The sequence below is a fragment of the Triticum dicoccoides genome, chromosome 1B (genome assembly GCF_002162155.2).
Source record: "Triticum dicoccoides isolate Atlit2015 ecotype Zavitan chromosome 1B, WEW_v2.0, whole genome shotgun sequence".
Classification (NCBI taxonomy): Eukaryota; Viridiplantae; Streptophyta; class Magnoliopsida; order Poales; family Poaceae; genus Triticum; species Triticum dicoccoides.
Window position 1 is genome coordinate 702192623 of NC_041381.1, and position 11850 is coordinate 702204472.

An 11850-nucleotide genomic window follows, 5' to 3' on the forward strand; every position below is an offset into this window, starting at 1 on the left:
GCTCCGGGGCGGCAGGGGACGGCGGCGTCGGGACGGGGCGGGGCGGCGGGGCGGCAGGGGACGGCGGCGGGATGGATTCGCCGCCGTCGGGGGAGAGGAGATCGAAGTGGGGATGCGCGATTGTGAAATTTTCCTAAGTGCTACTTATATAGCAAAGGCTTTGGTCCCGGTTCGTGGCACCAACCGGGACCAATGCACCCTTTAGTCCCGGTTGGTGGTACCGGGACCAAAGGCCTCTTTTCAGCAGCCCAAAGGGCGGGAAACAAAGACCTTTGGTCCCGATTGGTGCCACCAACCGGGACTAAAGAGGGGTATTGGTCCCGGTTGGAGCCACCAACCGGGACTAAAGAGGGGCATTGGTCCCGGTTGGAGCCACCAACCGGTACCAATGGACCCGTCTAATTACTTATTTATTTTCTGCAGCTGTTTTTTAGTTGATTCTTTCTGCAGCTGTTTTTTTAGTCCCACCTCGCCAAGCGAGAGGCACTCGCAGCTGTTTATAAGCCCTGAGTGCAGAGACGATGGAGAAGAGGCTCAATGCTCACCTACACGTTGGTTAGCTTCAAGCCTTGAGAAATAGGTATGTGCAGTGCAGTTTACACTATTCCGAAAGGCTTGAAGTGAATTAACGAGCATTGCGCCTCTTTTTTATTTTTAATGACTTATTACAACTCAGAAAAAAATAGAAAAAAATATATATAGCAGAAAAGAAAAATAAACTATATAAAAAACTACTCAGAAATAAATAGAAGAAAAAATAGTTGTGATTAACTTTACTAAAAAATGAGCATAGATGCTTATTTTTAATGACTTATTAAAACTCATAAATAAATAGAAAAAATAAATATAGTAGAAAAAAAACTATATAAAAAACTACTCAGAAATAAATAGAAGAAAAAATAGTTGTGATTAACTTTACTAAAAAAATGAGCATAGATGCGCTTATAGAGAAAATTCAACCTAAATTCATAATAAATTTCTACAAACTTCAGAGAAATTCAGTATGAATTTAGGTCAAATTCCCTCTATAAGGGCATCTATTTTCATTTTGAGAGGAGCTCAACAAGGCAGAGAGGGAGGGGCTTATAAACCGGTGTGAGTGCCCTTCGGTTGGCGAGGTGGGACTAAACCTGACCGCAATGAGGACCAACCCTTTAGTCCCGGTTCGTCCCACCAACCGGGACCAATGGTGGTGGGCCAGGAGCGAGGCCCTTTAGTCCCGGTTCGTCCCACCAACCGGGACCAAACGGCCCAGACGAACCGGGATCAATGGCCCACGTGGCCCGACCGGCTCCCGGGGCTCACGAACCGGGTCAAATGCTCCCATTGGTCCCGGTTCTGGACTGAATCGGGACTAATGGGCTGGCCCTGCCTGGACCATTGCCCCCTTTTCTACTAGTGTCTACATGCAAAATCAGAACTGCGTGTTTTCTTCTCGATGCAGTCCATCCATTCCGGGGCTGTTGGTGGAACCCGATTCCTCAATTATTTTTCAATAGATCTAATCGCTTTGGAGCTTTTCATTTAATTCTCGCCTACATACAGTTTTGGTCTTACAAGACTTTGCTAGTTGCTGGCGTGTTTTTGGATGTGCGTGAGTTGGTGTTTGATGTGTGCAACCTAGCTATGCAAAGACCAGGTGTGTGCTCTTTGTTTTATGTATCTTCTTAATTCTCCATTCTAAGCCAACATAATCCACTTTTTTGGCGGAAAAAAGGAGACGACTGTACCTTGCCTGGAAGACATCATATACAGTATAGACGGATGCCGCCGGACATTGGCGGAGGCAACGATGTGCCTCGAAGAAGGGTTCTATAAATTACGAACCAAACATTGACAAGATCACCCATGTAATCAACGGCTGAGATTATTTAATACTAGTGGGTAGTAGAAGAGTATAGGGTGTACCTAAATAGTCTCAAAAGTTATTTCTATGTTCAATTATCTTTCTCTGTTAGTTGTGGAGTTTCTCGGTACGTGCATGATACTTATATACGTAGTTGGGAAAAGTATTTTTTTTGTCCCTCAACTTTACGGATAGTTTAGAAATAATCCTAAACCAGACAAATTTAATCCTTCAACTATTAAAATCAGATACTTTTCGTCATCCCTCATGCCACTCCGGGTGGATTTGTACTGATGTGGACCTGGTATTTTCTTTCTTTAAAATCAGATACTTTCCGTCATCCCTCATGGCCACTGGTCAGTACGGCATCATCGTGTCCATGCTGGCACCGAGGGTCATATAGGATTTTAGAAATCCTATATGAAGGGTCGAAAGGGCCGTGCTACTCAAGGAGAATCCCCGCTTTTATATCGAATCGGATAGGATTCCTGGAAGGGAAAGGGAAAGTAAACTTGTCCGCGTGGCTCTCGATATCGGCCAAGCGAGGAGAAGGAGAGACCTACAAGGACGAGGAACGCTCACTAAAATCTGCAAAATTTCCATAGATTGAAACACGATCGATAGTATAGGTGGTGAGGAGCGGCCGGCGGTGGTGACCAAATCCCTAAGTAATTGCTTGCAGGCCGGCGAAGATCCATGGCGGCGGCGCTTCGATCCGCGGCGAGGAGGCTCTGGCTCGGCCGTGGCTCCCTGCTCCAGCGAACGCAGACGGAGGGGCTCTTCTCGCGAAGCAGGCTCGTCCACACCAGTGAGGTATCTCAACCAAAACTGACATCTTTTACCTCATTGATTGACTTTTCTCACGTCATCAAGGATCACGTCATCGAGCGATAATCCAATTCTTCTGCGTAATGGAAACAGCAACTTGCATGTGTTAAGATGACTTTTATTCTCCTTACTATTTGGATGGAGACAAGTTTGAATGTTTTTGATAGAGCAAAATTACGTAGCATCATATTATTGCTTTCATCCCCCAAAAAAATTGTCTTAGATTTATCTTGAAATACGGATGTTTCTAACACTAAAACATGACTAGATACATCTGTGTTTAGACAAATCTAACACAAAATTTTTGGGACGTAGGGAGTACTTGTTTAACCTTGAACCGATTTAAAGTAATCTGGCCCTTATTTAATTAGCAACCAAACCGAACCTACATTATATATTCGCTCCATCTATCTATTCTATATGCATTAAGTATGGTTTTGTTATTAGGTGTTACACATGCATGGATGTTGCATTTTGTATATATCAAGCCTTACTTAATTGACATACAAGACAATATCCTTCTTAAATTATTTACCGATCACAATCAGCAATTACTTAATGCTCCATGATACAAAGTACATTGATCATCATCTACGTGTGTCAATCCAGCATGCTCCTACAGACCTTTTGCGCGAGATCCAGCAGAAGAGAGATGAGCTACGAAACTTGGTATCTAAGGCGGTGCAGAAGAAAAGGGAGTTGTATGCGTTGGGTAAGGTAGACAAGAATTGTGAGACTCTTGGTGAGCATCACATGCTTCCACTAGCACTCCCATATCTTTCTCGGCAAAAAGTCGTTCCAAAACCACATGGCACTCTCAGGTACGTAAAAATTATCAAAGATTCAAACAAGATGCATGCAGATACAAAATCACTTTGTCCATTCTTCCTTAGTTTCCTATTTGTTTGAAAGGAATTGGTAATTTTCTCTTTTGACCCGTAGGACCTTGATGCAGTTCGCTACAAGGGCTAACGCTTTGCTGGATGCAGCTGCCCACGCGACAATCTTCATTTTGGTTACTACTGCTTGGGTTAGAGCTAGGGGCGGCATTGGGGTAAAAGCCCAAACTGTTGATGAGGAAAATCAGGGAAGACAAGATTGAAAATTGAGAACCAAAGATGGCTCCGCCAGCTTGTTTTCAGTTAAGTTATGATGACTTACAGTTTGGCTAGCTAGCTAGCACTATGACATTGTTGTGATATTGTGTGACATGATATGTTATCGTATCTCTATCTATCCTAGTAGATTGCATGTATGAATGAAAGGCGTACGATATTTTTGTTGTGCTGTTTCACAATACTCCAGAATCATATCTGCTAGTGAGAAATGCGTCCCAAGGCCTCCCCCTGTCGGCCATTGAGTTGTACTAGTAGATAGCAATGAGCAGCTAGTGCTGAGAAACAACAACCCAACCTAGACAAACACGCAACCTTGTAAACACAAGTAAAATTCACATGGGCCTGGCCAGATAAAGACATAAAATTAAGGACTCCGTTACGTCGAGCTCTAGAATCGTGCAACTGGAACGGTTTTGCTACAAGGAATCAAGGATGCGATCTATTTCCCGTGAGCTGAACCCACGTCCAAGTCAGTTACAGCGCACGATTCATATAAGTCACATGGGCCCTTAGAGATTTTTCTGAAATTGTTAGACGGGCCCTAGGCCCACCCTAATATTTCAACAGTTACTTATTGAATATTGTCTTCATTCCATGTATATTTTTGGGTTGGTGTATAAATATCTTTTGCATGAAAGTTTGTGGTATGGTCATACGTGTAACTATTCATGAATCTGAAATGTTTCAGCCGGTTTGGACCAGCGAGTTGCAAAGTGCCTTTTTTAGTTGACAATTTCAATTTTTTTTGCTTCAAACTTCAATATTTTAAAAAATATCTAGAAAATCATATATGTGCCCAGTAAAGATCTGGGGAAGTTCCAACCGATTTGCACCAGTGGTTTCTGAGAATTTTGCTTCTTTTCCTAGTTCATTCTTGCCCTCTTAACATAGTGCTAAACTGCAGTGAACCACTTCGTTTATTTATCAAGGCATCAGACAATATACCAAACTATCTATGGAGCCATTACACAGTATAAAGAAAGTGACTACTAGGATTCAGTAAATTCAGTATAAAGAAAGTGACTACAAGAAAGGCAATTACAAGCATAGCAGGCTAAGCTGAGCATTTGAATAACCTGGTGGGTGTAACCAATCAACGTTGGCCTGCTAAACTAGGATGATCACACAAGAGGTCAGAAAAGAGTGGATTCAAAGTTACATGCATGCATCTTGTGACACTCCTGATCTTCATTCCCTCAAAAGATTAATGGTACTCCCTTTGTAAAGAAAAAATAAGAGCGTTTATAGATCACTAAAGTAGTGATTTAAACGCAAGTAAAGACCTAAAATTATGGACTCCCTTATGTCGAGCTCTAGGAATCGTGCAACTGGAACAGTTTTGCTACAAGGAATCAAGGGTGCGATCTATTTCGCGTGAGCTGAACCTACGTCCAAGTCGGTAACAGCCCACGATTCAACGTCTTAGATCGGCGAGGCGAGGCGGAGGAGGAGGAGCGCGCGGGAACCACTTCTCTTCTTAAGCTCCAATAGCATGTGGAAGAGAATCCCTTATAAGGAGGTCCAACTCCTTTCCAACTAGCAACGTGAAATTCTTCTGAAATTGTTAGATGGGCCCTAGGCCCACCGTAATATTTCAACAGTGGCCACTGCAAGTTTGGGTGCTAGTGATCTTACTTACTGATTATTGTTTTCTCAAGAAAAAGAATATGTGCCCAGTAAAGATCTGGGGAAGTTCCAACTGATTTTGACCAGTGGTTTGTGAGAATTTTGCTTATTTTTCTAGTTCATTCTTGCCCTCTTAACATACTGCTAAACTGCAGTGAGCCACTTCGTTTATTTATCAAGGCACCAAACAGTATAACAAATTATTTATCGAGGTATTACACAGTATAAAGAAAGTGACTACTAGGATTCAGTAAATTCTATCTTCAGTATAGTGCTTTTCTTCATACACTAATACTATTGTTAAAAGAAATTAAGACCAATGCTGATGAGCGACGCCTCTGAAAAGTTCCCCCGTGGTGTTTTCTGTATGAAGTTGTCTGCCGCCATATCCACACTCCGGTTCTCTCCATTCTCTATCACTGCAAGCCAAATTTACAGAGGGCTATGCAAATTTAAAACGTTAAGGATATTTGAGATTCACTATCATACTTTCACTATGTCCCAGCTGACAGCTAAAATATACAAGGCCTGAAAAATGTAGTAGTACTAGAAGATTAAGAGTGTTATTGTGAAGACATCAAGACTAAACGAACTCCCAGTTTTGCTTGTCATTGTACTCCTGAAGATACTCATCGGCTTTGCTCTCTATGGGCTGAGGAAAAGATATGGTTTTTTCGAAGATGATGCTGGGTACATATGCAACACCATTGGAGATGGCACTAAAGACAGTTACAAGCATAGCAGGCTAAGATGAGCATTTGAATAACCTGGTGGGTGTAACTAATGATTCCTCCCCTCCCCCGCGTCGTCTCCTCCGAGTCGACTCGGGGGTAACCCTAGCCGCCACAGCCGCGCCCCTCCTCCCCCTCCTTCCTCTCCGCCGCCGCCTGAGGTGTGCTCCGGCGCGCGCGGCGGGGATTCGGCGGCTGCACGACTCGTGCAGGGCCTCGGCACGCGGGGCGGCGGCCCCGACAGGTGAGGGTGGGGTGACCCTGGCGGCGGCCCGCCCTGCCGGTGCAAGCTAGGCGCCCCCTCGGTCTCGCGGGTGACGAGGAGGCGGCGGTCGTAGGTCGCTGGTGTGCATCCCTCCCCGCAGGTATGCCACTGATGAAACCCATCCTCTCCGCCTCGATCTGCTCCTTCCTTCGCCGGATCTGGGTCCTGGTGGCTTAGGCCGCTGCTCCCGGTTGCTGGCTGCGCGGATCTTGTCGGGCGGGGTTGGATCCGGGGGAAACCCCTGGCCGGCACGGCGGTCACACCAAAGGCGACGCCTTGGGCGCCGTTCCCCTCCTTGGAGACTGTGGTGTGGATCCTCCCCCTTCCTTTCGTCCCCTGCTAGGTGAAAGCCTATGTCCCCTGCTTCGTGCGGCGACGGCACGTCCATGTCGTGTTCCTTCTTGGAGGCACCATCCGGGGATTGCAGGGGCGGCAAGAGAGTTTGGTTGTGGATGTGATGGTGGCAGGAGACAGCTTAGTTTGGTTTCTGTTTCTTCATAGGCTGCTGGCTGGAGGGTCCATGACGAGGTCACCCGTGGGTCGATGCCCACGAGCCTGTGCAAGAGGGGATCGGGTTCCCCTCTACGGCGACAACGATATACCATTTGGTGGGAGCATTGTGCTCCGGCAAATCCAGCGCTGGCCTTTGATCTACTTATCGCTGCTTCCCTTGCTTCTGCGACTGTGGCCGGCAGCTCTTGGCTTTGGTGCGGCTGAGCCGCAGACGACGATGGTGCTTGTAAGTAGTGTGCCTTGGGCTTGCGGTTCTGCTCTAGTTTCTTCTTCCTGCAGCTTGGAGGCCATCCATTTGGGTTCTGGGGTGAACCTAGCTGTCGTCTGCCGGTGCGGCATCCTTCGACCCAGGATGAAGGGGTAGGGGCCCTTTGCAGAGGCAGTAACAGATGGTGGTCTGGTCCATGGATGGCTCCGAGGGTGGCTATGATCACGAAGCTTGCGCGGTGGTGCATTCCTCCCAAGTCCCTAGTTTTGTTCTATTGGTGTAGGTCGTCCAGTTGGGTGTTAGTAGCAGCGTGGTGATGCATTGGCTCACTTTGCTGCTGCCTTGAATTGTTTTGCTTGAGTTCCTTGTACCCGTCGCTCGGTTTTTTCCTTTACTTTTCTTTGTAAGTGTTTGTCCTTATAATCCTGGCCGGTTGATGCCTTTATTAATTCAAAGCCGGGCTCTTCTTGAGCCTTCGTTCCAAAAAAAACTAATGATTCCTTTTGATGGCTGCAAGGAATCAATGTTGGCTTGCTAGACTAGGATGATCATACAAGAGGTCAGAAAAGAGTATCATCATTCAATCAAGATTGGTTATCTTGTGACACTCCTGATCTTCATTCCCTCGAAAGATTAATGGTACATGAAACTGTACTGCTAAGTCAGAAAAACAGAATTATCTTGACACACTGGGGCAGTTAGAGGGCAATCATATCATACTGTTACAGAACACAGCAGACTAGCCAAATAGTCATCACCCTTTCCACACAAGCACGTTTTCAGCTATGCATAAGACAAATGAAATACTGTGTGAGCAAATAGCTCCCACATCCTTAAACAAACAAACAACTTGCCAAGAGACACCCAAACGACATCAACATAGTACTATACCACTTGAGCCAACATTCTCACTGATAACTCAGTCTTAACATATAAGATAGCACTTTTACCGAAAAAGGCTTATGCCCCGCTTTATAAATAAAGCAACCGCCACAGAGCATACATACCACATAGGTCCACACGGACACACACGAGTCTCACGGAAAAGAACAAAGGTTCTGCTGAGGGCACAGCTCAACAAGCCCAAAAAAGAAGAGAACAACAACAGCACAGCGCACCCAACACAAGGTGGCTAATCGGGCTCCGGCGGTGGCGGCGGCGGCGGCGGAGAGAGGCGGACGGCCATCGATCGGATGTCGGCGATGAAGGCGGAGATGGCGTCATGGTCCGTGGGGCGACTAAGCGGCCGCCAAAGCTGCAAGAAACCCGAGAATTTGAAGAGAGCGTCAGTAGGGCGACGAAGGGGAGCGCGTTGGATCACAAGTTTATTGCGAACGGTCCACAACGTCCAAGCAAGCACCCCAACTTCCAGCCACCTAATGTGGCGAGAGGATACGGGGGACAGTTGGAGTTCAGCAAAAAGGTCCGGGAAGTTGGTGTGGCACCAACTCCCTCCGACCACCTCGCGAAAGCAGCTCCAGAGGAATTGTGCGGAGATGCAGGAGAAGAAGATGTGGTTTGAGTCCTCCGGGACACCACAGAGCGGGCAGATACCGGTGCCTGGGCCATTGCGCTTGTGGACCTCCACACCAGACGGAAGCCTACCACGGATCCATTGCCACATGAAGATGCGAATCTTCAGTGGCACCCGAACGGTCCAGACCATCGATAAGGGGAGGGGTGCGGAGGAAGGGGCGATGGCCGAATAGAGCGACTTGGTGGTGAACAAGCCCGACGGCTCGAGCCGCCACCGGGTACGGTCCGGCCTGTCATCCACCAATGGCTCGTGCAATGCGACACAGTCAAGCAACTCACGCCAGGCGGCGGATTCCGCCGGCCCAAACGGTCGACGGAAGGCAAGGCGCCCCAGATCAAGAAGGGCCCTATTGACCGATATCATGGGGTCAACGGAAATAGAGAAAAGGACGGGGAAGCGGGCCACGAAGGGGGAGTCACCAGCCCAACGATCATACCAGAAGAGAGTCGAGAGGCCAGAGCCCACGGAGATGGAGGTCCCAATGCGCAGCACCGGGAGAAGCTGAACAATGGACTGCCAGAACTGGGAGCCGCCCGATCTCTGGCAGAAGGCAAGGGGTTGACCCCGAAGGTATTTAGTTCGGATAATGTCCAACCAGAGGCCGCCATGGCCCTGGGCGATGCGCCAGAGCCAGCGGGAGAGGAGCGCGATGTTCATCCGCTTGGAGCACATGATGCCCAAGCCACCTTGCTCCTGGGGCTTGCAGATGTCAAGCCAGCTGACCATGTGGTACTTCTGCTTATCATGCTCACCAGCCCAGTAGAAGCGAGACTGGATCTTAGCGATCTCCTTATGTAGGGACTCATGGAGGCTATAGAAGCTCATAAGGAACAGCAGCAGGCTAGAGAGAGAAGAGTTGATAAGAATAGTTCGGGCCGCCTTGGAGAGCCATCTCCCCTGCCAGGGCTCACACCGGGACTGGAGCTTAGAGATAGCGGGCATCAAGTCCGCGGCAGAAAGGCGCGAGTCGCTAATGGGGGTCCCTAAGTAGGAGGTGGGGAAAGAGCTCAGGCGGCAATTAAGCCGATTGGCGATGGCCAGAGACTCAGCGGGGGAGTATCCCATTACCATGACGTCGCTCTTATCAAAGTTGATCTTGAGACCCGACATCTGTTGGAAGCATAGAAGGAGGAACTTGAGGTTGGCGATGTCCATCTCCGAGCCTTCGACCATGATGATCGTGTCGTCAGCATACTGAAGGATGGAAATCCCGGATCCCCCAGAGAGATGTGGGGTAATCCCACGAATGTGGCCAGCCGCCTTGGCCTTATCAAGAATGGCAGCCAAGGCGTCCACCACCATATTGAAGAGGAACGGGGAGAAGGGGTCGCCCTGGCGAACCCCACAGAGGGTAGGGAAGAAGGGACCAACCTCGCCGTTGATGTTAACCGCCGTGCGACCGCAAGAGACCATTTGCATGACTCTAGTGATCCAGCGATCATCAAAGCCCTTCCGAAGAAGGACTTCTCTGAGGAAAGTCCAGCTGACCGAGTCATAGGCTTTGTGAAAATCGATCTTCAAGAAAACCGCCTTGAGGTGTTTGGACCGGACCTCGTGAAGGACCTCATGGAGGACCAAAACACCATCCAGGATATATCGTCCTCTAATGAAGGCCGACTGGTTAGGATGCGTAATCCGGTCAGCCAGCAGGGTCACCCTATTGGCGTACCCTTTGGCCAAGATCCGGAAGATCACATTAATGACCGTGATCGGCCGGAACTGGCGGATGTCGGACACCCCAGGGACCTTGGGGATGAGGGAGATGATCCCATAGTTGAGGCGACCTAGGTCGATGGCACCCACAAAAAATTCCTCAAAGATGGCCATGACCTCGGGTTTAATCACGTTCCAGAAGGTCTGGAAGAAAATAACAGGGAGGCCATCAGGACCAGGAGCCGAAGAGGAATTCATCCCCTTGATAGCCTCCCAGACCTCCTGCTCGGAGAAGGGAGCCGTCAGGGCTGCATTCTCCGCCCTGGAGACTAGCTGAATACCGGCCCAACAATCATGGGCGAGGGAAACGCCGCTCCGAGGAGCGGCGGAGAAAAGGAACCGATAGAAGCCATCGACATGAGACCGGATGTCGCGAGGGTCCTGAAGAAGAGTGTCCCCATCCCAAAGGAGGGGGATGGTGTTGCGTCTACGGCGACCGTTGGCGATCGCCTGGAAGATAGCACTTTTCACCAAGCATCACAGTTAGTTCAGGCTTACCATAATACAACCGCACTGAACATGACAGATAATTTAGTCTAACAAAGCCGCAGTGTCCAAACAGAGCAATGGCAACTACATAAAGTGCTGGGGTTAGTCGCTATGCAACTAGCTGTCCTCAAAGTTCAACATTGGGCATCAACGCGGCCATCCTCTTGTTAAAATCATTCTTCTCAGCTGGTGTCATCTCCTTCTTGCCATCAGGCACATCCATCATAGACATGTAGCCATAAAGGAATGCTGGGCTATACATCATGACTAAATGGTACCATTTTGCCCTGCGATAGAAGCGCCTGCAGGGCAGTAAAAGAGAGATCAGAGCCCTTGTAAACCAAGACTGTAACAGGCATATAGAACAATACCGGGCTCAAGATCATACCAGACGGGGTCCTCGGGTTTAGGCTCCACATGGGATGAGAGGTGCTTGATCAGGCCCTTCTGGTTTCCTATCTTGTCCCTGTTTTCGGACATCATGCGGTAGAGCTCCTCTTTGACCTGCTGGATCTCAGCCGAACGAGTTGCGGCCGCCTTCTGCATTGTTATTGACAGAGCAAGACAGGGAGAAACCGCATTAACCCAAATCAGGAACAGATCAATATCGAAGTTTATCTCAGAAGTAGAGCAGGGTATATATGCTTTATGACAGTAGTAGCACTCAAAAAGATTCCAAGAGGCGTGCAATCAATCAAATGGCAAACAATGCAATGCTTATGTCATTCAGCACTTGAGTCTGACAGCATGCACTAGCACCCAGCTAAATTCAGTCAAGCATGCAAGTAAATTAAGACCAGCAGCATATCAAGCGAATTCTGAACCCAGGATTATTATGCCCTTCTTTCAGATTCAGATTGTAGCATTTGGTAAATGAGAAGGAAGCGCTAGGTATCTAATTAAACATGCAGAGTACAATGGAATTTACAGAAGAGGTTAGGAAATCAGGTAGATCAGGGGAGACCCTGAACATAAG

At 48.1% G+C, this 11850-nt stretch overlaps 2 protein-coding genes across 2 annotated transcripts; one reads left to right on the forward strand and one right to left on the reverse strand.

Annotated features, from left to right (window-relative positions):
• The first annotated feature begins 2398 nt into the window (after window positions 1-2398).
• LOC119313836 lies at window positions 2399-3928 on the forward strand. Its single transcript, XM_037588951.1, has 3 exons — window positions 2399-2659; window positions 3284-3495; window positions 3617-3928. The coding sequence occupies exons 1-3, from the start codon at window positions 2543-2545 to the stop codon at window positions 3774-3776; spliced, it is 489 nt and encodes a 162-aa protein (XP_037444848.1). The 5' UTR covers window positions 2399-2542; the 3' UTR covers window positions 3777-3928.
• A 6945-nt stretch (window positions 3929-10873) lies between these two features.
• Window positions 10874-11447, reverse strand: LOC119313853. Its single transcript, XM_037588952.1, has 2 exons — window positions 11263-11447; window positions 10874-11176 (listed from the first exon to the last, which is right to left on the reverse strand). The coding sequence occupies exons 1-2, from the start codon at window positions 11418-11420 to the stop codon at window positions 11002-11004; spliced, it is 333 nt and encodes a 110-aa protein (XP_037444849.1). The 5' UTR covers window positions 11421-11447; the 3' UTR covers window positions 10874-11001.
• Window positions 11448-11850: the final 403 nt, after the last annotated feature.